This window comes from Hemiscyllium ocellatum, chromosome 45, assembly GCF_020745735.1.
Source record: "Hemiscyllium ocellatum isolate sHemOce1 chromosome 45, sHemOce1.pat.X.cur, whole genome shotgun sequence".
NCBI lineage: Eukaryota > Metazoa > Chordata > Chondrichthyes > Orectolobiformes > Hemiscylliidae > Hemiscyllium > Hemiscyllium ocellatum.
Window position 1 is genome coordinate 16,762,295 of NC_083445.1, and position 25,922 is coordinate 16,788,216.

Here is a 25,922-nt window from a genome sequence, read left to right on the forward strand (position 1 = left end):
TTGTTTGAAATATGTTTTACTAAACAAACTCTGAACCTGCATAAAGAAATACCTGCCACTCCCAAACCATTACAGCTGACGATTACGTGGGAGAATGTTCCTTGTTGTTTCTCTACAGTCAAATGCTCCTGTGTTACTCAACGCAGTTTAAAAATAGATTTGCCTCCACGTATTGAAATACTATTAAGGAGCTTGCCTGAGAGAAAAATACATTGGGCGGTTCGATTCCAAGTGGAAAAAGAATGAAGGTTAAAGATTTGGCAAAGTAAAAACAGCTAAGGACTTCTTTATGTGGGATGGACATTTCCACATGAGATAGCCAGGGAATGCAAAGGCATCTTAGTGACCCTTGTGTATTTGTTAAACAGAGTAGTTCTTCAATTTTCTGAGGAAGGGGAATATCAGTCATGCTTTCCTTCCTGGTCACTGCTCAGCAACCTTTCACACACTGCTAGTGCATATGCAAGTATGAAAGTACTGGGTTCAATTCAGAATTCTGCATCTCAAAGAGGTCCGTGCAGGGCAGACGGGGAGTGGGGGCAAGGCAGAGGGGCAGTGGCATATGAAGTGATCAGAGCTATAAATGTTACATTTTGAAGCTGGGATCCAAAGTCTGGGGTTGTATACTCCAAAGTGTACAAAGAAATCAAGAGCAGATCAGAGGCTAGGTGTTAAATGTCATCTAACTCACCTCCTGATACCCAAAGCCTGCCCAACATCTACAAGGCACAAGTCAGAAGTACGATAGAATACTCCCCACTTGTCTAGATCAGTGTAGCTTTAACAACATTTAAGAAGCTTGACACCATCCAAAACAAAACAGTCTACCTGATAGGCACTACATCCACTTATTCCCTCATTTCTTCCACTACCAATGCTTAGGCGGTGTGTGCCATCTACGGCATGCACTACAGAAATTCACCAAGACTGCTTATCAAGTACCTTCCACAACCATTACCATTTAGAAAGGCAAGGGGCAACAGATGCAAGTTCATCTCCAAGTCACAAACCACCTGGTTCGGAAATGTTATTGTTCCTTCAGTGTTGCTAGGTTAAAATCCTGGAACCCACTGCCAAACAGCACTGTGGGTATCCCTACAGCATGCGGACTGCAGCAGTTCAAGATAGCAGCTCACCACCACCTTCTCAAGGGCAACTAGGGACTGGAAATAAATGCTGATCTAACCAGCAAAATCTAGATCCTGCAAACAAATAAATAAAACTGATTAAGGGGTGATCTATTGAGGAGATCTGACACAAGGGGTTAAGCGTGTATTTCCTCTCATGAGAACAATCTAGAACAAGTGAGTAGCACTTAAAATATTTTCTCTTCTGAGATGACTCAAGTAATGGATATCCAGAATTCTCTTCCCCAAAAGAGAAAGCCAACTGAATGATTTTTGTTAGGCATTTATTAAGTGAAATGGACCCAAGACAGGTAAATAGATTAAGACAGGAAGTTCTCTTTATGCTTGAATAGGTCTAAATCATGATGACTGACAACACACCATGAGATAGTTTTGCCCACTGACCATCAGGTGGCATCACCATCAGCAGGTTATTCAATACCTTTGTGACTACCTTATCCACTTGTGTTGTCACTTTCAGGGAACTGTGGACCTGTAGATGAGATCCCTCTGTATGTTGATGCTACTAAGGAATCTGCTGTTTACTTCCCTCCTGCATTAGGTCTCTGAAAATGCACCACCTCATAGATGTATGGATTAAATTCCATCTGCTATTTCTCCACCCAATTCTCCAGCCTATCTATATCCTGCTGTATCCTCTGGAAATCCTCCTCACTCTCTGTAGCTCCCCTGATCTTTGTGTTGTTCATAAACTTACTAATCAGGTCACCTACATTCCTCTCCAAATCATTTATATATATTACAAGCAACAGCAAAGCCAGCATCGATCCCTGTGGAATTCTATTAGGTACAGATCTCCAATCTGAAAAACTCCCTTCCACTGTTACTCTCTGTCTTCTATGACTAAGCCATCTTACCAGCTCACCGCCAATCCCACTTGACTACAGCTTTTGTATTGGTCTGTCATTAGAGACCTTACAAAAGGCCTTGCTAAAATCCTTATCAAGAACATGTACTTCCTCAAAACACTTAGTCAAGTTTGTGAGTCACAATCTTCCCTGCACAAAATGTGTGGTGATATTTGAATTCGTCCACTTCTTTATACGGAAAGGTCTCACGGTGTTGTGGTAATGTTCCACCCCCTGGATCAGAAGGTTCAGGTTCTAGTCTGAGGTATGTCATAACCGGTATGAAGAAGTTGATTAAAACATCTACACCACATTAAAAGTGATGTTTGTTTAGGTGCAACAGCGAAGAATTGCAAATGCACTGACAGCAGAGGAGGTGTCTCCAACCTGTATTTTAAACATGACAATAGATTGCCAAAGGAATGAGTGACTTTGAGAAGAGTCCATGACTCCTGTTAAGCTGACAGATAAACAATGATTTGCATTTATATAGCACCTTTGACAACATCAGGCCACCTCAGAATTTGGAATTCTCTACCCAGGAAGATGTGAATGGTTAGTTAATGATTTATTAAGATCGCTCAATTTTCTTCAGTCCATAAGGCGTGTGCAGATAGTATGGGAAAGGAGAAGACCACTATGATCTCATTGAATAGTAGAGCAGGTTCAAATGACCGAATTGCCAACTCTTAGTTCTTATGTTCTGACATCCAGTGAAGCAAAGTCACTGATTGTAATTTGGGAAATGTGGCAACAAATTTCCCCGCAGCCTGCCCTTACACCAGCAATTAGTTAATAACCAGGAAATCTGTTTTAATGATGCTGAGGCTAAAATGGGACAGAGTGCATGGAATGTCTTCTCTGCTCTTCTTCAAAAGAGTACCATGGGGTCCTCTGACATTTACCAGGCAGATGAAACTTGGCTCTGCAATAGTGCTGCACTCCCACAGTACTGCCCTTGGAGTGACAGCTCAGACTTGTGCGCTCAGACCCCTGCAGTGAAACTCAAACCCCAAACTTTTTGATTTACTGGCAGAAATGCTATCAACTTAGCCACAGCTGACACAACAGACAGAGAGATGGTCACATGTAACAAATAGTTCAATAATAGATAAATGAAGTTTCTCATTTACAGAGTGCTTTTTGCAACCTCAGGACTTCCCAGAGTTTGTAACCTTGTATTCATTACTGTAGTGCAAGAAATACAGCAGCCAATTTGCACAAAGCACACTGGAATATTATTGTTATGGTTAATTAACAGATAGAAAACTTATTAGAATAGAGGAGAGTGAGGAGATGGTATTAGCTGCAGAAAGCAGCTTTCTCTTTATCACATTTTTTTAATAATCACATTTTGGCTCAAAAAAGGAATACTTACTCAATCCCTGACTGTACCATCCCCGCTCCATACTTTTCTCAAGTTTAAGGCTCTTGCAGAATCGATCCAATTACTTAATACAGTATAGCGCTGATTTAAAACCAGCGTCTGCTAACAATCTCTTCATTTATAGACAGCTTGGCCCTATATCAGGAAGCATGAATAATAATCAGGGTGGGACAATTCTTAAAACTGCGCAACATTAATAGAGACCAGACTTTTCAGGAACTGTTACGTTTTTATATTTACAGCCTTTATGCACAGTTCAAAACAACGGCTTGCAGAAAAGATAAACCTGGTGACTATAATGTGCAAAATTTTGGTCAAAAGGTTAAACTTGGAGCTTGCTTTATACTCTAAGCAAATAAGACATACAGAGCGCTACAGATTAGTCTTGAATGACTATCTTATGGTAAGGTCTTTTATTTAAAATAACAATGGAAGGGAATGGAAAGTTTTAGGTATAGAAATGGACTGGAAAGGCTGGGACTATTTTCACTGGAGCAAAGGAGGTTGAGGTGTATAAAATCATGAGGGGTATAGATAAGGTGAATGACAAGAGTCTTTTCCTTTGGGTGGGGGAGTTCAAAACCAGGGGAATATTTTTAAGATGAGAGAAGAAAGATTTAAAAAGCACATGAGGGGCAATGTTTTTATCCAGAGAGTGGTTCATGTGTGGAATGACTGCCAGAGCAAGTGGCGGATGCAGGTACAGTTACAACATTCAAAATACATTTGGATAAGTGCACAAATAGGAAAGGTTTGGAGAGATATGGACCAAATGCTGGCTAGCTTATTATGGGAACATGGTTGGAGTGGACTGGTTGGACTGAAGGGTCTGTTTCCATGCTGTGTGATTCCATGATTCTAAAACAGGGAAGCATCTTCTTTAATCTGAATTGGGGATGGGCTTGCTAACCTTTATCGATCAAGATGGAAGAAAGACTTTAAGACCTTGCACTTACATAGCACCTGTTGTGATCACGCAACTGCTTTACAGCCAATGAACCACCTCAGCAGTTAATTCAGTGTTGTAAAGCAGCAAGCTCCCACAAACAGCAATGAGCTAATATCCAAATCAACCACTTTCTTTTTACTAACTGGGTAGGAAAGAAATATTGGCCCAGAGGAGAACTCCACGATTCTTTGCAAAATATGAGCAGGGAATCTTCCACATCCATGGGAAAGGGCCCTATGAGGCCTCAGTCTCGCCTGTAGGGGAGAAAACATTTCTGCTTTCTGGAGGTTTGAGAACCGGAGGATGAGGATTAGGTCTAGAGTGCATCGCCTGAGATTGTGGTGGAGGCAAGCTAAATGGGGTGGTGGTGGTGGTGGTGGTGGTGGTGGGGGGGGGGGGGGGGGGGGGGGGGGGAAGGGGGGGGGTGGGGTGGAGGTGGGGAGGAGGGGGGCTCCGGGGGATGGAGGTTGCTTCAGAGGAAACTAAACTGGACCATTGTTTGAACTGAAAATATTTGCAGAGGGTGAAGGAATGGAGATAGATGAGTTGTTGTCAAGAGCTGGCTCCACCATCGGCTTTTCTACAGGTTGATATACAAGGAAGACAGGTCCTAAAAGAAGGCATCGACTTAGTGCCAGCCAAGGCAATCTGAAACGTGGTCAGCCAGGTGGCAGTGCCCTGGTCTTCAATGATTCTCTGTGTCAGTGGGTGCAAGGCAAGACTTTTTTTTCCCTAGAGGTGTCTACTGTACAAACAATGAAGCCAGATATCAGCCTCTTATCTTCCAGGACTGCTGGTGAAATGGCAAGGACCATTTCAAGCCCGCCTGTTTAGTGCTTCATCGTCATCTATCCGTGGTGGCTATACAAATGCTTTTCTTTCTTCATCCACTTTGCAGCTGTGATAATGCCACTCTGAGGCATGTATTCTGACACCAGATGCCTTAAATCCTCTCTTGTTGAGATAACTGAAAAACAGTGATGTATGAAATAAAAATACCAAAAAGGGTGAGTTTTAAAATATAGCCACATTTCTACTTTTGAATAAGATAAAGCTAAAACAAAGTATTGTGGATGCTGAAAATCCAATGTTCATCATAGAATCTCTACAGTGTGGAAATAGACCATTTGGTCCAACAAGTCCACACTGACCCTCCGAAGAATAACCCACTCAGACCCATTCCCCCTTTCCTATTGGTATAGATTTACCCCTGACTAATGCAACTAGCCAAACATCCCTGAACACTATGGGCAATTTAGCACAGCCAGTTCACCTGACCTGCACACCCTTGGACGGTGGGAGGAAACGGGAGGACCCATAGGAAACCCACGCAGACATGGGGAGAAGGTGCAAATTCCACACAGACAGTCACCCAAGGCTGGAATCGAACTTGGGTCCCTGGTGCTATGAGGCAGTGATTCTAAGCATTGAGCCTCTGTACTGCTCTTGTTTCAGAGGAAGGTTCACCGGACTCGAAACATTAACTCTCATCTTCTCTCCACAGATACTGTCAGACATGCAGAGTTTCTCCAGCAACTTCTTTTGATATTTATGTCTACTGATATAGGAGGCCATGGTATGGTGACAATGTTATTAGAATCAAGAAACCCAAATTCACCCTACTGCCATGTGGGATCAAAGTCTGCCACATTAGCTGCAATTTAAACTTAATGACAACATCTGGAATTAAAGCTAGCCTCAATAATGACAACATTTAGCAACTTTATATTAAAAAGAAACATCTGGTTCACTAATATCCGTTAGGGAAGGGAATCTCCCGGCTGTACCTTGTCTGGCCTACATGCGACTTCAGCAATGTGTTGACTCTTAATTGTCTTTTGAAATGGCCCCAGGAAGCCACTTAATTCAAGGGCAATTAAGAGGATGGGCAATAAACGCAGGGCTTTGCCAGTGACACCCACATCCTTTAAAAAGAATTTAAAGAAACCTCATCCAGTAACATTTTTGCAAGTCAGGCCCGCCAGAACCCATGTCCTGAGAAGTAATGGCAAGATGTAATAAATCAGTTAGGGGTCTGCAATCTTTGAAGAATAGGATTATTTTGTGTAAGTAGAAGGGAGAGTGGCATTGGAGACAGTCCAGAGGAAGTTCACTACATTGATCCCAGGTAAAGAAGGATTTTCTTATGAGGATAGGTTGAGAATTCTCTATTCCTGAGATGCTGCCTAACCTGCTGTGCTTTGACCAGCAACACATTTGCAGCTGAGATTGGGTCTGTATTGATTGGAATTTAAACGAATGAGATGATGTCTCGTTGAAACATTTTAGAGGTCTTGACAGGGTAGATACTGAGAGGTGGTTTCCCCTTGTGGCAGAATCAAGGACCAGAGGGCACCATCTCAGAATAATGGGTCATCAAGACAGGGGTGAGGGGAATTTCTTCTCTCAGAAGTTTGTGAATCTAGGGAGTTCTTTCCCACAGATGACTGTTGAGGCCACGTCAATAAGTATATTAATGGACAGATTTTTAGTCAGCAAGGGAATGAAGGATTATGGGGAAAAGGCAGGAAAATGGGAGTCAAGGATTATCAGATCAGCCACGATTTTGTTGAATGGTGGAGCTGTCTCGATGGGCTGAATGGCCTTTCCTTCCCCTTTGACTTCCAGAAAGGCCAAAACTGACATCCACACTTTCTCATTGCAGTAAACAAATGTCATTGAAGAGTTAATACACACTGGTGTAGTGACATATATATTTAGTCATGGAACAGGAACTGGCACATTTTGAGGACCTTCGCTGAAGCCAATGTAAGCAGCAATGATGTCATGGCTGTGACTTACTGAGGCATTTCTGATACATGACTGTACACTTGGACACATGCCTCAATAGCATTTTCTTAGAATGGATTGTGTCTTGTTGCAGTTGCATTATCCAAACTCTAGCCACACAAAAACTGGACAGTTTGCACTTCGGAAATCTGGGTGATACTCCTGGCAGAGTAAGCTCAGGAGTGAAGAGACCATTCTTAGGTTGATCCTAGAGGAAGGAGTAAGCAAGAGTTCACTCACGGGCATGTGTGGTGTCACTGGCTAGGCCTGCATTTATTCATTCCGAATTGTCCCTGCATTAAGAGACTTGGTGGCACAGTGGTTAGCACTGCTGCCTCACAGCGCCTGTAGACCCGGGTTCAATTCCCGACTCAGGCGACTGACTGTGTGGAGTTTGCACGTTCTCCCCGTGTCTGCGTGGGTTTCCTCTGGGTGCTCCGGTTTCCTCCCACAGTCCAAAGATGTGTGGGTCAGGTGAATTGGCCAAGCTAAATTGCCCGTAGTGTTAGGTAAGGGGTAATATGTAGGGGTATGGGTGGGTTGCGCTTCGGCGGGTCGGTGTGGACTTGTTGGGCCGAAGGGCCTGTTTCCACACCGTAAGTCTAATCTAATCTAATCTCAGAAGGTCACCCACGTTGCAGTGGGTCTGGAGTCACTTGTAAGCCAGGCCAGCTGAGGAAGACTGATTTTCTTTCCAAAAGGGCAATAGTGAACCATGATGGTATCTTTACTATGATGCCATTGCTTCCTCTGTGCATTTCAATGACGTACTCTCAGAATATGATCGCTCAACAATTTCATTGTTGCCTCATCCTCAAAAATGTATTAAAGGCAAAGGATGGATGACAATATTATGTAAATTTAGATTACTTACAATGCGGAAACAGGCCCTTCAGCCCAACAAGTCCACACTGACGGGCAACCCACCCAGATGCATTCCCCTACATTTTACCCCTTCACCTAACACTACAGGCAATTTAGCATGGCCAATTCACCTCACCGGCACATTTTTGGACTGTGAGAGAAAACCGGAGTGCCCGGAGGAAACCCACGCAGGCACAGAGAGGATGTGCAAACTCCACACGGTCAGTCTCCTGAGGCGGGAATTGAACCCGGGTCTCTAGCTCTATGAGGCAACAGTGCTAATCACTGTGCTACCATGCTGCCCACTTTGAAAGTCAGATGCTCTACCGACTGAGGTATTGGGGCTCCACTCCATACCTCAGTAAAACCTCCATACAAGTCACATGTTTTACATCGAAGGTGGCAAGCCATTGTCTGACTGATGGATGAAAAGCTCCTCCCTTTTCTTACTGGGTAAATACCCAACCAGTGTCTATTGCTGAGCGTTAAATTCAAGGTCAAAGGCTATTGCCTCTGGAATGAGCCGGATGGCTGAGCAAGCCTGGTAACACAAGACATGGCTTACACTCTGTTGTGTAAGAGTGCTAGGACACTGCAACAACCTTGCGACTTAGAATGCTCCAGAATGAGAGAGTCTTGAGAGCACAGGGATTGACAGCCAGACTTCTCTGACCACTCAGATTCATGACAGCCACAATCAGACAACAACTCACTAGAACAAAAGACCCAATACCCATCATGTGCAGGACTAACATGGTGTACAAGAATCCATGCAGGGACTGCACAAAAACACTTTCTAGGAAAAACTAACAGACAACTAGTGATCCACATTCATGAACATCAACTAGCCATTAAATACCATGAGCAGCTGTCCCTAGTATCTATACACATAAGGACCACAAATTTAACTGAGACAATACACAATAATAGGACAAGCCAAACACAGGACAGCCAGACAATTTCTAGAAGCATGGCACTCATCCACGGACTCCATCAACAAACACATAGAGCTAGACCTAATATACCAGCCACTACAATGAACAACCGGAACCTGCAATCAGAAGCAGAGGGAACAAAACTAAATTAATTCCAACCAGGACAGTACAGCAGTGCTTCCCAGGAGGCTCCACAGCACTAAGCATTTTTAATTTTGCATTCCCCTGAACCAAACTATTTCAAACCTAAACTTATAGTTAGGCATCAAACCACATGATCAAAGACACTTGACCAATGGCCTACTTACCAAGGTGGTCAATGGCACACTGTTAGATCCAGAATCCGTGAAGCCAGGTTTCTTCCTGATCATGCACAGCTTGTTGAACCAAGCCCAGTATCCATCTCTCACCTTTAGCCACAAGTCACAGACAAAAGATGTGCTTCAGTTAAGGTGAATTTGTTTTATGTTCAAAGAACTTGTTTGAGAGAAGCCATACCCCTGTCTCTTTAATAATCCACGTCAGACTTTCCGTTTTGTGACCTTTGGCACACTCACTGCTTCCTGCCTCTTCACTCAGAGCCTGTCCTGCCCAATGGTATGTTGATGGGTTTGGGATTCATTATTCCTTTTCCTTGTTTGCCTCCACAGCAGTAGGAGAGTTTTAGCAGCCCATCCAGTTTTCATCCAGCAAGCTTGCGACACCATCTCTTACTTTAAATAAAATATCTTTAACTGAAATTTGTAGCACTTCAAGAAAATGAACAAGGCGGGTTGACCATTGAGTGAGGGTACAGAATGTTGCTGTAGTGAGGTAAATGGACACTGTAGAGGGAAGGAAAGGAATACATGGGAAAAGATGGAAGAAAGGAGTGGGAAGAAATGAGAGAAGAGGAGGGGAGAGGAGAGGTGGAGATGTAAGAGAGGGGAGTGAGGAGGGAAGGATTACTTGGAGAAGGACAAGAAAGGAAAGGAAGGGGGATGGGAAGAGAGCGAAAGTGAGGTGATAAGTGTGGAGTAGAGCTTGGTGAAGGCTAGGAGGAGTAAGAGAGGACAGTTGAGAAGTGGAAAGAAGAAAGGACAACAAGTGACAGGAGAAGGAGAGAGGAGTGGAGAAAGAGGGACTGAAGATGAGAGTGTAGGAGATGAGGTGGAGAGGAGGAGCACGAGAAAGGAAATGGGAGGGGGTAGGAGAAGAGGGGAGAGATTGAAGCAGAGGATGGCAGCTAGGACGAGGGGAGAGAAGGAAGAGGTGAGAAGAGAGGGAGGTGTGGAAGATGGAGGAAGGTTTAGAAATTCAGCCCATATACTGGTTTTAATGCAGGTTAAAATTGAATGGGGTATGACTAATGCTTTTACCAATTTGTTTTGTATTTTACATTGAAAGTGTTGCAGTGGTAATACACTCCAGGTTGTTAGTTTACAAAAACCTCCGTTGTCACAAATGCCATGCAGCAGCTTATAGCAACTTTGACAGTTACTTGAGTTTTAAAGGAGAAATTACACCAGGAGAAAGTGAGGACTGCAGGTGCTCAAGATCAGAGTCAGAAAGTGTGGCACTGGAAAAGCACAGCAAGCTCATCACTCCAGGCTCAACCAATCAAGGCCCTCATTGTTGGGCAAGCGATAAGACAACCAAATGCCCTACTTTGGCTGGGTAAACCTTCACAGTTTTTCACTAAGGTTCTCCAGTTAACAGGCAAATGATGGGCTTGAAATGTTAACTCTGCTTCTCTCCGCAGATGCTGCTAGACCTGCTAAGTTTCTCCAGCACTTTCTGGTTTTGTTTCATATTCCGGGAGACATCACCACATGACATCCTACCTCCAGCTGTTCCTCCCCCACCTGCCAACACTTGCCATTGGTTTCCTATCCTGTCAATCATGATGAATTCCCCCCACCCCATGGCTTTTCAGTGGGTCCTTATTTACAATTCATTGCCCTCCCCAATGTCCCCCATGATCTTCTTTTGGAGCATGTCCCTTACCTGTCGGTTTAATAAACAGAGGATGATGAAGATAAAAACTCCTTGTAGACTGTTGACAATGGTGAATAAGTAGGCTGTCACCAACTTGGAAGCCTGAAAGTGAAACAGGCCAAGAAGCCAGGTGCAACCCAAGACAAACACTTGTGCAGTGGCTTTAAATATTAGAGTCCTGGAAAGAGCAGAAGGTGCAAAGAACTCAGAACACACTGCTTTAACTGATTATCTTAATATTGTTCATTGCAACGATAGAAATTTATTTATAGATTTCTAAATATGCTTTCAATTGTCTACATCCCAGTTTGGCTTTTCTTCATGTTTTCTCAGAATCCATACCCAGGTTTAAGCAAACAAGCAATGAGAGTAGATCACTGACCAGACTCAAGGAGGTAAACACAGACCAATTGAATACTGCACTGAACTCGAGAACCTAAAAGCCTCATCTACATAATGTAGTCTCATGCTTTAACTATTTTAGCCTGGCTGTTATCCTTGTGATATGTCTCTCAACTTTAATCTCTCCTATGACTAACACTCTGACATTGCAAGGAAAAGCGGGATGATGCTGGCCATTTTTAACATCATCCAGGCCTCTTAACATGACCAGTTCAGAGTAGGTCATGAGGTTTCAGCTGTGGCTGTGGAGTAGTTACTTCGATTTGTTCCTGGAACATGCTGACTAGGCTAACATTTACTGCCTATCCCTAATTGCCCTGGAACTCAATAGCTTGCTTGCAATACTTGAGCATTTCAAAAAGCAGTTAAAAGTCAACCAGCCATACCAGCTCGAAAATGCACTCCAAAAACTGGAGAGGCGATGGCCTAGTGGTATTATTATTGTACTATTAATCCAAAGACAGCATCCGAAAGACAGCATCCGAGCAGCAGGAAAATCGACATTTTGGGCATAAGCCCTTCATTAGGAATGAGGTCCGTGGCGCAAGGAGGCTTAAAGATAAATGGGAGGGGGTTGGGTCTGGGGGGAAGGTAGCTGAGAATGCGGTAGGTAGATGAAGGTGGGTGTAATGGTGATAGGAGGAGGGTGGAGCAGATAGGTGGGAAGGAGGATGGACATGTCAGGAGGGTGATGCTGAGTTGGAGGGTTGGATCTGGGATAAGGTGGGGGGAGGGGAAATGAGGAAACTGGTGAAACCCAAATAGAACCCACATGGTTGGAGGGTCCCAAGGTGGAAGATGAGGAGTTCTTCCTCCAGATGTCAAGTGGTGAGGGTTTGGCGGTGGAGGAGGCCCAGGACTTGCATCCAGAGCCCTAGGTAATGTTCTGGGGACATCGGTTCAAATCCCGCCACAGTGGATGGTAGATCTTGAATTCAATAAAGAATCTGGAATTGAGAATCTAATGATGACCATGAAATCATTGCCAATTGTTGGAAAAACCCATCTGGTTCACTTATGTCCTTCATGGAAGGAAATCTGTCATCCTTTCCTGGTCTGGCCTACACGTGACTCCAGTCACAAAGCAATGTGACTCCTAACTAAATGGGCAATGAGGGACGGGCAATAAATGCTTACCCACAGAGATGCCCACACCCCATGAGTGAATAAAAAAAAACTCATCAAGGCTCCTGAGACAGCATCTTCCAAACTCATGGCTACTACCATCGAGTAGGATAAGAACAGCAGACACATGGAAAAGACAGCTGCAAGATCCCCTCCAAGCCACTCAATGCTCTGACGTGGAAATATACCACTGTCCTCTCAGTGTTGCTGGGTCAAAATCCTGGAGTTTTAACATTTAACATTTCAAACTCCTTGATCTGATCACTTTCTGATCTGCAGAACTGTGTGTACTTAATATATTTGGATTTTCATTCAGGCAATGTAGTGGTGTGCTTTTAAGTGCGCAAGGTTTTAAACAATACTTTAAAGTTTCTATACATCATAGGAGTACACCATTCCGCCCATCTGGCCTATCTTTCCAGTTCAGGATCTATGACCTGGCTTTACTTGTCTCTGAGTCCTTACCCATTAACCAAACAAGCACGTCAGAAGACTGACATATGTAAGTGCAGAACATCTTATTTATTCATTCATCAGACATAGCTGTCACTGACTGGGCCATTTATTGCCCTTCCCTAGTTGCCCTTGAGAAGGTGGTGGCTGAAATAACTCCACAAAGCCAGCCCCAGTCACCCTTCATTTACACATGAAGAGTCCTTGACACTGATCCAGCTCCCTCAGAGCCAGCTCTCAGAGTGAACAGAATCTCTGAAAGTCCTGTTTATAGACGTCAGCCACGGCTCCCTGATTGGACCAGGTTAACAGCCATAGTCAGAGAACTCATATTTTATGACGTCCACCTGACTGACCTCTTTATAATCACTACAGTGGTGCACTGCCTTCTTCAACCACTGCAGTCCATTTGCTGCAGATAGATCCAAAATACTGACAGGGATGGAGTTTCAGGATGTTGACCCAGCAACACTGAAGTTATAGTGATATACATTCATGCCTGGATGGTGAGTGGCTTGGAGGCAAATGTGCAGGTGTGACATTCGCATCTATCTACTACCTTTGTCCTTCTAGATGATAGGGGATGTGGATTTGGAAGGCACTGTTTAAGGAGCCTCGATGTGTTGTGCACTGCATTGAACAAAAAGCTGAGACATTCAACCCTTATGACTTAATCTTTATCAGTTCTACTGTCATCCTTGTGAATCTGCATCTCCTTGAAGGTTAATCTGGTCTTCCTGACTGCGTTCCACAGCAATGAAAATGGCATGCTAGAGGGAGCCTAACCAAGGTTCTGAATGACTGGAGCATAACTTGCAGCAACTTCAACCTCAGCTGGAGTCTTAGGTATAGTTGTGGGCAGCACATTAGAGGAAAGATGTGAATGCACTGGGGAGACTGCAGAAATGAGTTCAAAGAATGGGTCTAGGCCTGGGGAACTTCAGTGAAGAGGATGGATTGAGGAAGTTGGGACTGTTCTCATTGGAGAGAAAAGGGCTGAGAGGAGATCTGAGAAAAGTTTTCAAAATCAGGAGCAGGGGTTGCACAGAATAGATCAGGAAAGCTGTTCCTAATTGTTAAAGGAGCAAGAATGAGAGGAGCATAGAGATGTGCAAAAGAAGCAAGGTTCATTTCAGAGAAACATTTTTCACTCAGCGAATAGTTAGGGTGTGGAATGCACTGCCTGGAAATGTGGTGGAGGCTGGTTCAATGGAAGTATTCAAGAGGAGCATTGGATGGTTATTTGGATAAAAATGGGATGTGAGGGCTCATTGGCACTCATTGAGAGATTGGCACTCAGTAACGATGCTCATTTGAAGAGCCTTTTCAGGCAGGATTGGGGCTTCCTTCTGTGACGTACCAATTTGATGACTCTGGGAAATTTGTTTATCTGAATCTTGGTTCAACATGAAGACAGGTTTGGGGATGATGCCCGTGACAGTCCAATAGCTTGTTACTGCCCACTTAGGGATGTCTGTGCTGGAGAAGAGAAGACATGAAAGCAAATTCTGGATGCTGTACATTGAAAAGAGCATTATTTCATGTCAGTCCAAAGTAATGCTTGAGTTTGGAATCTGGGATTTTCACTTGCCTCATGTCCTTAATTTTTGTGACTTCTGCGTTGAGGCGGGTGAGTTGTACCTTCAGTATCCAGAGTGTCACAGCAAACAGCGTCATATTAAACTGCAGGGTAAACAGAGCTGATCAAAATCATTTGCAGCAATGAAACTTCTTAAGCCTTTACGCCAGCAGCAGTGCTCAGGATGCATTGTGGTAGAATTCCCCTGTATTCAGTTTTAGATATTCCTCGTGTCTGAGTTGCACATTCTTACCCTCATTTATAACTCCTACCTTTCTAATTTGCTATTCCAAATGTGACTGTTCTCACCTTCCCCATAAATTAATTGAGCTTATCTTAAACTCTATGGCCTGCATATATCAAGTCCAGATTGTCCTCCTGTGCCCAGAGCAAAAGACCTCGGGAGTGCTGATGAAAGAAATGATGGAGATGCAAAATAGATGTGAATAGTAGAAAGCAGATCAGCTCTGCTGAGAGCCATAGAGACCTGGTCGGGGGTGTTGGGTAGCGGTTAGAAAGGTGTCATCAAAATGGGACACGGCATTCCTGAAATTAGAATCCCTAAAGTGCAAAAAGAGGCTATTTGTCCATTGGATCTGTGCCAACCCTCCAAAGAGCATCCCATGTAGACCTAGTTCCCCCACTCTATACCTGTACCCGCACATTTTTCTCATGGTTAATCCCTGAACACTCTCGACAATTTAGCATGGCCAATTTGCCTAATCTGTGCATCTTTGGACTGTGGGAGGAAACCGGAGCACCCACAGGAAACCCACATGGACACAGGGAGTTTGTGCAAACTTCACATAGTCACCTGAGAGTGGAATCAAACTCAGACCCTTGGTGCTGTGAGGCACCACTGAGCCACTGTACAGCCCATTATATCGAGTATTTTAGGATGCCTTCCAGTGTGGATGGTGCAAGTTGTGTGAAAGAATAAGGTTAAACTTCAGTAGAATGTGATGCTGTACCCTGAGGCACGGCCAAGTGGACAATTTGGAGGCCTGTGCCACTGTTTCACTTGTAAATGCCACCTCCAACCCTAACTCTAGAACACCCTTGGCTTCAGTCAAACAGTGCGCCAGTAAAAATGCTGAGAAATGTTACCACACTAATCTTCTCCCTCCCTTCACTCTAAGATAGGAGTGCAGTTTTGAATGATGGCTTTGTTGATAAAGCTATGCTTCCTTTCCTTAAAGGTGCATAAGAATGGAAGATGTAGAACAGAAGTAGGCAATTAACTCCATGCCGTCTGCTTTGCTACTCAATGAGACAATGGCTGATTTGCTCATATTCCCTATGGCTCTTCCTTAACTTGGGAACACAAGGAGAGAGGCAGGCTATTTACACCCTCAGATCCACTGGGAATCTCCTACCACTTGTCATTTGCAAGTGTTGGAAGGATCTGCCAACTTGTTTGGCAATTGAATATACATACCTTCCTTGGGCCGCAAATTCTGAGCGGGACCCAAACTGAGAGCAGGGTCAAAGGCAGGGACATTACCCACTGAATATGAAATAGGCATTCGAGAGAGGGGGAGCACTCAAATATTCTTCAATATTGAGATAATAACATAGTTACCAGAATTATCAAGCAGACTGGGCCAATGAAACTCCAGATTAATCCATTCTCAGTCGTCAGCCAGCAACTGGAATGTAAGAGAGAGAGAGAAATGAAATAGTTAGGGACATCACTGGGACCCTTTTCATCTTCCTACCTCACTCCTTCCTCATATGGTCTCCCATAAGCTTTATTCTTTAAATATCTTATAAAGTCTTTCTGTGCTATGATGCATTGCTGCTTAGGGCTATGTAAAAAAAGCCCCAGAAATAAAACTCAATTATCTAAACTTTCTATTATGTTATGAATACCACCTATAAAATGGATGTCTACTGTATTCCTAAGTGACCATACAGAGGTGCACTGTGAATGTCTGTGATAAGTTCCCAAGCAAAGTGACCAGCACTTTTATATTTGTTCATCAGATCTGAGCAAGGATAGTCCATCTAGAATTGCACAGAAAAGGTGGTTTAATGATGATGCCCTGTCCACAGTATCCATCGTTTTTATCTGCCTTTGTATGTTTATGTATCTGAGGGAAAGCTGATAAGGGACATACAGCTTTATTGTAGAATCCCTACAGGGTGGAAACAGGCTATTCGGCCCAACAAGTCCACACCGACCGTCTGAAAGTAACTCACCCAGACCTATTCCCCTATTTCTATTACTTTACATTTACCCCCAACTAATGCACCTAACCCTCACATCCCTGAGCACTATGGGGCAATTTATCATGGCCAATTCACCTAACTTGCACATCTTTGGACTGTGGGAGGAAACCGGAGCACCCAGAGGAAACTCATTGAGACACGGGGAGAATGTGTAAACTCCACACAGACAGTCGACCAAGAGTAGAATCGAATTTGGGTCCCTGGCACTGTGAGGCAGCAGTGCTGAACACTAAAGTGCCTGGCCACTTTATACAGTAAAGCTTTATGCCATGGGTTCATAACTATAAACTGTAACATAGAAACATAGAACATAGGAACAAGAGTAGGCCATTTGGTCCTCCGACCATTCAGTACAATCATGGTTGATCATCCAACTCAGTCCCTTGTTCCTGTTTTCTCCTCATGCCCTTTGATCCCTCTACTCTTTATACCAAACTTCTTCTTGAAACCATTCAATATTTTGGCCTCAATCACTTTCTGTGGCAAAGAATTCCAGAGGTTCATCACTCTCTGGGCGAAGACATTTTTCCTGGTCTCAATCCTAAATGGGCAACTCGATACTCTTAGACTCTGATCCCTAGTTCTGGTCTCTCCAATCATCAGGAACACCCTACCTGTGTTTACCCTGTCTCTTCCCATTAAAATGTTGTAGGTTTAGAGGGAAACTCCCCCCTCTAAATTTCATCCCAACTGATCCAGACTCTCTTCTTTTGTCTTGCCATTACAAGAATCAGCCTAGTAAGTCTTCACTGCCCTCCTTTCGTAGCCAGAACATCATTCCTCAGATAAGGAGTCGAAAACTGCACACAATATTCCAGGTACCACCAAGACCCTGTACAATTGTAGCAAGACATCCCTGTCCCTGTACCTGAATCCTCTCACTGTGAAGACCAATATCCCATTTCCCTTCTCCACCTCCTGCTGCCCCTGCAATGCTCCCTTTCAGTGACTGGTGTACAAGGACACACAGCTCTCACTGCATTGCCCCCTTTCCCAATCTATCATTGTCAGATAATAATCTATTCCTGTAGCTTGAGTCTATCTATTTGTAATAAAAAGTAATTTGTGTTAAGTACAGTGCTCCCTGTCAACCTGGGTTGGAACTTGGGTAAATAGGGGAAGTGTTGCTGGAAAAGTGCAGCAGGTCAGGCAGCATCTAAGGAACAGGAAATTGGACGTTTCGGGCATAAGCCCTTCTTCAGGAATAAGCCCAGGCTTATGCCCGAAACGTCGAATTTCCTGTTCCTTGGATGCTGCCTGACCAGCTGCGCTTTTCCAGTAACACATTTTCAGCTCTGATCTCCAGCATCTGCAGACCTCACTTTCTCCTCCCTAAATAGGGGAAGTCTTGTTTGCCTGTAACATTCTGGGAATAGCAAGGATCTGCTGCTCTTTTCCAGTCCGCCTGTTCTGCACATTCAGACATTACTTACTAGCGTTGTGTCCCGTAACCAGTTGGATACATTGCTGCAGAAACAGTGACGATTACAGCTGGCACTCCATATCCAAAGGGATACATAAACCATGACAGCCCTTTACGGGCGCAAGAGTTGTTGATTTTCTGGAGGTTCCTGACCATGAGGTGAAGGTGAATTCCTTCCACACACATCCAAGCGAAGGCTGCCAGGAAAAGGTAGTGCAAACATCCCGTGATGACTGCACATGCAACCTGGAACAAACGACATGGGTTGAGTCTCAGCCTCACATGACATCTATCCTTAACCTGCCTCGATATGTTTGTCTTTTCTGCTTGTAAAACAATCCTGAGGACGTGGGCAGCATTGACATGTATTGCCCATCCCTGGTTGCCCTTCAGAAGGTGAGCTGCCACCTTCAACATCTGCAGCATGTACAGTAAAAGTAAACCCACGGTGATCTTAGATAGAGGGTCCGAAATTTTGAGAATGACAGAATGGGCTAATTGTAAAAAAAAAACATTTTTCTGTGTCTTTTCTGTATTCTTAATTAAGGACTGAACTGGGCAAAGAACTGTTTTAAAAACCCAAGCATTACTGCATGCTTTGAAAGCAGGTGACCTGACACTCATTGCAAGCACTGTTTACACAGCTATTGGCTCCAGCAGTAGTGTATAGAATCCGTACAGTGTGAAAACAGGCCCTTTGGCCCAACAAGTCCACACTGACTCTCCAAAGTGTAACCCAACCAGACTCATTCTCCCTACCCTACATTTAACCCCTGACTAATGCACCTAATCTATACATCCCTGAACACTGGGCAAGTTAGCACAGCATTCACCCTAACCTACACATCTTTGGACAATGGGAGGAAACCAGAGCATCCAGAGGAAACCCACGCAGACACGGGGAGAATGTGCAAACTCCACACTGTTGCCCGAGGCTGGGATTGAACTCAGGTCCCTGGTGCTGTGAAGCAGCAGTGCTAACCACTGAGCCACCATGCCACCCGTTGAAGTCCCATTTGCAGATGAACTGGAGCCAAAGCGTTGTGTCCAAATGGAGATTTGGTTAGCCACAAGCAGGTTTATGGACTACTGGCCAGCTATCGATTATGAACAACTTCTACCTGCCAACACGGTGTAATTGGTTCTCAAGTAGCTGAACTACTTGGAGCTGTCAATAAGATACAGAGAAGGCCTCAGACCTCCACCAGCTCAGGAGCTCTCAATTCTCTGCAGTAAAAGCCACTTTAAGCCTGAAAATAATTGGTTATTTTCCTCCAGCAGTTGCTATAAATTGTGATCTTTGAATTAGTAAGTCAGAGCCATCCTGTGCCTCTTGCAAACCAGTGGAAGCATCGGGGGAAGGAAGACTGAGAAGTTATGTTCTAATCAGCACAAGAGACCTCTCAGCAAATCCTGTGAACAGGGACCACTGAACTACTTTCCTAGTTTACACTTAACACTGTTTCTTAAATCATCTGTGTGTGTGATGTGTAACTAGAAGAGTTACACTCTTTTCTTATTATGCTGATGGTTTGTAGCTGTTACCTGTAGAGATTTACTAGAATGTTGACTGGCATGGACGGAAGGTCTGATGAGAAAAGGCTGAGGGTGTTGAGTCTGTTTTTTTGTTAGAGAGAAGAAGGTTGAGGGGTGACTTAATTGAGACATATAAGATAATCAGAGGGTTAGATAGGGTGGACAGTGAGAGCCTTTTTTCTCGGATAGTGATGGCTAGCATGAGGGGTCACAGCTTTAAATTGAGGGGTGATAGATGTCAGAGGTAGGTTCTTTACTCAGAGAGTAGTAGGGACATGGAATGCACTACCTGCAACAGTAGTAGACTCGCCAACTTTAAGGACATTTAAATGGTCATTGGATAAACATACGGATGGAAATGTAATAGTGTAGGCTAGATGGGCTTCAGATTGGTTCCACAGATCGGTGCAACATCGAGGGCCGAAGGGCCTGTACTGCGCTGTAATGTTCTATGTTCTATTTGTAAGTACAGATCATAAATTTATTCTGTGCTTTCTATCAAGCTGTGTCTAACGGAGAGGGTAATTAGGGAATTCTGTATCCTATTTAAAATCTTTATCACAACTCAGGGAATAACAGGGCTTGATTTCCGGCATGTCACCTCGGTGAGGTGAAACATTATATACGTCATGTGACTTGGGGCCAAACCTATGGAGTGTGTGAGCAGTGTTCCCATGCTCACTGCCATTCTCCTTTCAGGTGGTAAGTTTGGCAGATGCTGTTACAAAGTTGCTGTAAGGCATTACATAGATGGTATACAGTGCAGCCAGTGTATATTTGACATGGGGTATAGGATACCAACTGAATAGATTATGTTGTCCTGGTGATGCCAAGCTTCTTGAGTGTTGTTGGAAGTGCATCCATCTGAATGGAGGTGCAAGACAGTCTTTGTGAAGTTAGGAGATATGTCAATCACTAGGGAATAGCAGATGTAAATGAGGGCTCTGCAACTGGGCTGCAATCCTTCAGTAATATGAGCCAGCCTAGCTCACGTACTCAAGTTCTGGTGTGAAGAAATCTCTCAATCAAAGACAAGACCACTACTGACTGAACCTAACAAGAATGCATTCACAGTTTATGTAGAATAAATTGGAAGTAAACTTGTAAAGGTAGAACTATGCTGAATTCCTTTCTCCTTTATGGAACGTGGCCATCAATGGCAAGGTCAGAATTGGTTGTCCATCCTGAATTGCACCAGCATTGAGTGGCTTGCTATACTACCTCAGATGATGGTTCACAGTCAACCACAGGACTGTTGGCCTGGAGTTGCAAGTAGGCCAGTCCAGGTAAGGACTACAGATTTCCTACCTGAGAGGACTTCAGTGAACCAGGTGGGGTTTTATGACTATTGCTGAGTGCTTCACGATGGTCATTACTGAAATTATTTTTTTCTTTAAATTCCAGAGGTTTATTAATTTGAATTCGAGTTACATCAGCTGCCATTGTGGTATTTGAACCCTTGCTACCAGTGTTTGCTCACCACTTCCTTTTCACTTAAGGTGCCTCAGTTCCAATAGAGGGCATCCCCACTGATCTTGGCTCAATCCCCTTCCAGATGTCTTTGTAAAGGAAGGCTACCATCCTCCATCCAGTCAGCACTGAATGAACTGGAAATTTTTAGAATGGTTTGGGAGGGTGGTGGTTGTTGATGTGGGGGTAGAAGGGTGTGGTTGTGAACCTTGAAATTTGCTCACCTTGTTGCTGGTTTTGTGAATGCCCACCAGGAAAAGTAACTCAGCCAGAAACAGGGTGATGCACAGGTTGATGTGGATGATGTGGTTGTGGCTGGTAACTTGGGTGCAGAACCGAAACGTGATGATAGCGAAGCCCAGGCATATCAGTGACAAGCTGATCCCAACCAGTGTTATGATACTGAGGTTCCAATCCAAGTGACCATCCTCCTAAATGAGTAGAACACAAATCGTAACCACCTTCCAGAAATACAACTGATACTAAGACTGTGCTCTCTTCCCTCCTCTGCTGATAGCACTTCTTCCCTGTTGCAATACAGGCACATTTCGTACCTTCTTTTAATGGCTATGTGATTAACAGGACATGTGATAATGGCATTTTCCCTTGCTGTCAGTTTCAACTCTATCCTCAGACCCTCACCTTCCAGGTCACTGAGAAATCGAATTGACAGCATTGAAGGATATCGACTTCCCAATGAAAATCTTTACTGAGGCGTGGGTCTTGCTCCAGTGGGTCAGGCCACTAATTATGGACTATCCTTACTTGCCCTTGAGAAGGTGGTCCTGTTCTTGAACCACTGCAGTCCTTACAGTCCAGGTACCCCCAGAGTGCTGTCAGGGAGGGAGTTGCACATTTGTGAAGGAATAGCCAATATGTGTGCTAGTAGGGAACTTGGACATGATGATGTTCCCATGGCCTTAGAGATTTGTGAAGAGTTGGTGTCTATGTTCCATGTGAGCTTTGTCTTCATCTACCATCGAGTGCAATAGGTAAAACATCTCTTGCTTTGGGAAGAGGTAAAATTGGGAATGAAGAGGTGGGACATGGTGAAGCTATGGAACAAGTCTAAGGTCTGTGAATTGTAATGTAGGGATTGGGTCGTATAATTGGATCCAAGAACCCTGCACTTATAGCTTGATTTGTAGCTCAGAGACTGACCAGGGAAGAGCTAGATCTAATTCCAGATTCATGTTGAGAGACCTAGCTTTAACCAATACTGGAGGTAGGCAGTTCAAAATAATCTCAGTGTCCTTGGACTAGACATAAAGGTAACACTCCCCTCCAACACTTTGTCATAGATTTCTAGAGTTGTAAAACACAGAAACAGACTCTTCAGTCTAACTGAAAAATGTGTTGCTGGAAAAGCGCAGCAGGTCAGGCAGCATCAAAGGAGCAGGAGAATCGATGTTTCGAGCATAAGCCCTTCTTCAGGAAGGCTTATGCCCGAAACGTCGATTCTCCTGCTCCTTTGATGCTGCCTAACCTGCTGCGCTTTTCCAGCAACACATTTTTCAGCTCTGATAGCATCTGCAGTCCCCACTTTCTCCTCTTCAGTCTAACTCCATGCCAACCAGATATCATAAATTAATCTAATCCCATTTGTTAGCATTTGTCCCATATCCCTCTTCCTATTCATATGTCCATCCAGATGCCTTCTAAAAGTTGTGATTGCACCAGCATCCACCACTTCCTGACCAGGGAAGAGCTAGATCTAATTCCAGATTCATGTTGAGAGACCTAGCTTTAACCAATACTGGAGGTAGGCAGTTCAAAATAATCTCAGTGTCCTTGGACTAGACATAAAGGTAACACTCCCCTCCAACACTTTGTCATAGATTTCTAGAGTTGTAAAACACAGAAACAGACTCTTCAGTCTAACTGAAAAATGTGTTGCTGGAAAAGCGCAGCAGGTCAGGCAGCATCAAAGGAGCAGGAGAATCGATGTTTCGAGCATAAGCCCTTCTTCAGGAAGGCTTATGCCCGAAACGTCGATTCTCCTGCTCCTTTGATGCTGCCTAACCTGCTGCGCTTTTCCAGCAACACATTTTTCAGCTCTGATAGCATCTGCAGTCCCCACTTTCTCCTCTTCAGTCTAACTCCATGCCAACCAGATATCATAAATTAATCTAATCCCATTTGTTAGCATTTGTCCCATATCCCTCTTCCTATTCATATGTCCATCCAGATGCCTTCTAAAAGTTGTGATTGCACCAGCATCCACCACTTCCTCTGGCAGCTCATCCCATACATGTACCATCTCCTTCATGATAAAGTTGCGCCTTAGGTCCCTTCCAAATCTTTCTCCCTCACCTTAAACCTATGCTCTCTAGTTTTGGATTCCTCTACCCAGGGAAAAACCTTGACTATTCATCCAAACCATGCCCTTATGCTTTTATATACCTCTATACGGTCATCCCTCAGCTTCCGATGCTCCAGGGAAAATAGCGCCAGCCTATTCAGCCTCTCCCTGTAGCTCAAACCCTCCAACCCTGGCAACACTCTTGCAAATCTTTTCAGAACTCTTTTGAGTTTAACAACATTTCTCCGACAGCAGGGAGACCAGAACTGAACATAGTCTTCCAAAGGTGACCCGAATAATGTCATTTCTCGAGAGCTTGACCTTCAGTCACTTTGTACCTCCACAGCTGTCATGAGAACGGCGAAGCTGGACAGATGGTGGCAGCCACACACTGTGTGAGTTTTGTTTGAAGCAATCATGACACATCCCTCAGGCGACCAGTGACTTCTGTCCTCCGTGTGGTTCCAGTAAACGCATACCAGGCACCCATCAGTTCTCTGTGTGAGATAGGAGTTCACAACAGGAACTTGCATGAATTTGAATGGCGCCTTTAGTGTAGTCAAACACCTCCCAAGAATACCATCGATCAAGATCTAACTCTGAGCCATATAGTGAGAGATTGGGAAAACCTGGCTAAAGCAATTTTATAAAGGAGAATGCTCTGGAGGGGTGGAGAGGTTGAGAAAGGGTATCTTGGAGCTTAAAGTCTAGACAGAATGGCAGGACATGAAGAGGAATTTTGTGGTAAAATTAGCTTTACACAGAGGGTGGTGGAGGTTTGGAATGCACTTCTGATAGCTTTGGCAAATAGAATTAAGGAGAATCCAAAGAGTTTTCAGAAATACATAAAGGACAAAAGGGTAGAGAATAGAGCCCCTCAAAGATCAGCATGGTGGCCTTTGTGTGGAGCCACAGAAAATGGGAGAGAGACTAAATGAGCATTTTGCATCAGTATTTGTTGTGGAAAAGGATATGGAAGATATAGACTGTAGGGAATAGATGGTGACACCTTGCAAAATGTCCATATTACAGAGGAGGAAGTACTGGATGTCCCCATGGGAGACTGATTAGCAAGGTTAGATCTCACGAAATACAGGGAGAACTAGCCATTTGGATACAGAACTGGCTCAAAGGGAGAAGATAGAGGGTGGTGGTGGAGGGTTGTTTTTCAGACAGGAGGCCAATGACCAATGGAGTGCCACAAGGATCGGTGCTGGGTAGTCTACCTTTTGTCATTAACATAAATGATTTGGACACGAGCATAAGAGGTATAGTTAGTAAGTTTGCAGATGACACCAAAATTGGAGGTGTAGTGGACAGCGAAGAGGGTTACTTCAGATTACAACAGGATCTTGACCAGATGTCCAATGGGCTGAGAAGTAGCAGATGGAGTTTAATTCAGATAAATGCGAGGTGCTGCATTTTGGGAAAGCAAATCTTAGCAGGACTTATACACTTAATGGTGAGGACCTCGGGAGTGTTGCTGAACAAAGAGACTTTGGAGAGTAGGTTCATAGCTCCTTGAAAGTGGAGTTGCAGGTAGATAGGGTAGTGAAGAAGGCGTTTGGTATGCTTTCCTTTATTGGTCACAGTATTGAGTACAGGAGTTGGGAGGTCATGTTGCGGCTGTACAGGACATTGGTTAGACCACTGTTGGAATATTGCGTGCAATTCTGGTCTCCTTCCTATCGGAAAGATGTTATGAAACTTGAAAGGGTTCAGAAAAGATTTACAAGGATGTTGCCAGGGTTGGAGGATTTGAACTATAGGGAGAGGCTGAACAGGCTGGGGCTGTTTTCCCTGCAGCATCGGAGGCTGAGAGGTGACCTTATAGAGGTTGACAAAATTATGAGGGGCATGGATAGGGTAAATAGGCAAAGTCTTTTCCCTGGGATGGGGGAGTTCAGAATTAGAGAGCATAGGTTTGGGGTGAGAGGGGAAAGATATAAAAGAGACCTATGGGGCAACATTTTCACACAGAGAGTGGTACATGTATGGAATGAGCTGCCAGAGGAAGTGGTGGAGGCTGGTACAATTGCAACATTTAAGAGGCATCTGTTTGGGTATATGAATAGGAAGGGTTTGGAGGGATATCGGCTGGGTGCTGGCAGGTGGGACTAGATTGGGTTGGGATATCTGGTCGGCATGGACAGGTTGGACCGAAGGGTCTGTTTCCTTGCTGTGCATCTCTATGACTCTATAAAACCTCACAACCTTTTAAAAGTAATGGGTGAGCACTTGAAGAGTCATAGCATTCAAGGCCTAGTGTGGGAAATGGGATTAGTGTCAGTATCGGTGCAGACGTGATCGGCCTAAGGGCCTTTTCTGTGCTATATGTATTCCAATCTTGACTGGATCACTGTATGATCTTATGACATGTAAGTGGTGGCACGTAGAAAATGGATTGAGGGAGGGGAAATTACTTCAGGAGTCAGGATTGGAACTTTGTATTTGCAGAATTGTATTTGCAGGTGCATTCTATTTTGTTCAAAAAGCACACAA

The 25,922-nt window shown here is 44.1% G+C and overlaps 2 protein-coding genes across 3 annotated transcripts in view; both read right to left on the reverse strand.

The window, feature by feature from the left end:
- LOC132835830 (adhesion G protein-coupled receptor E3-like) overlaps window positions 1-3,501 on the reverse strand; it is a 76,616-nt gene extending 73,115 nt beyond the window's left edge. The window contains exon 1 of the mRNA XM_060854924.1: window positions 3,375-3,501. Coding sequence (XP_060710907.1) covers window positions 3,375-3,405 — 31 coding nt within the window. The 5' untranslated portion in view covers window positions 3,406-3,501. The remainder of the gene's footprint in view (window positions 1-3,374) is intronic.
- A 130-nt stretch (window positions 3,502-3,631) lies between these two features.
- The window catches only part of LOC132835831 (adhesion G protein-coupled receptor E2-like), a 49,094-nt gene continuing 26,803 nt past the window's right edge, over window positions 3,632-25,922 (reverse strand). The window contains exons 12-19 of one of the 2 annotated variants that reach the window (XM_060854925.1): window positions 23,759-23,917; window positions 21,343-21,549; window positions 18,123-18,358; window positions 16,040-16,106; window positions 14,470-14,561; window positions 10,908-11,076; window positions 9,230-9,331; window positions 3,632-5,299 (exon numbers count right to left, since the gene is read on the reverse strand). In XM_060854925.1, coding sequence (XP_060710908.1) covers window positions 5,276-5,299; window positions 9,230-9,331; window positions 10,908-11,076; window positions 14,470-14,561; window positions 16,040-16,106; window positions 18,123-18,358; window positions 21,343-21,549; window positions 23,759-23,917 — 1,056 coding nt within the window. In that variant the 3' untranslated portion in view covers window positions 3,632-5,275. The remainder of the gene's footprint in view (window positions 5,300-9,229; window positions 9,332-10,907; window positions 11,077-14,469; window positions 14,562-16,039; window positions 16,107-18,122; window positions 18,359-21,342; window positions 21,550-23,758; window positions 23,918-25,922) is intronic. The other variant, XM_060854926.1, reaches the window with a different exon arrangement.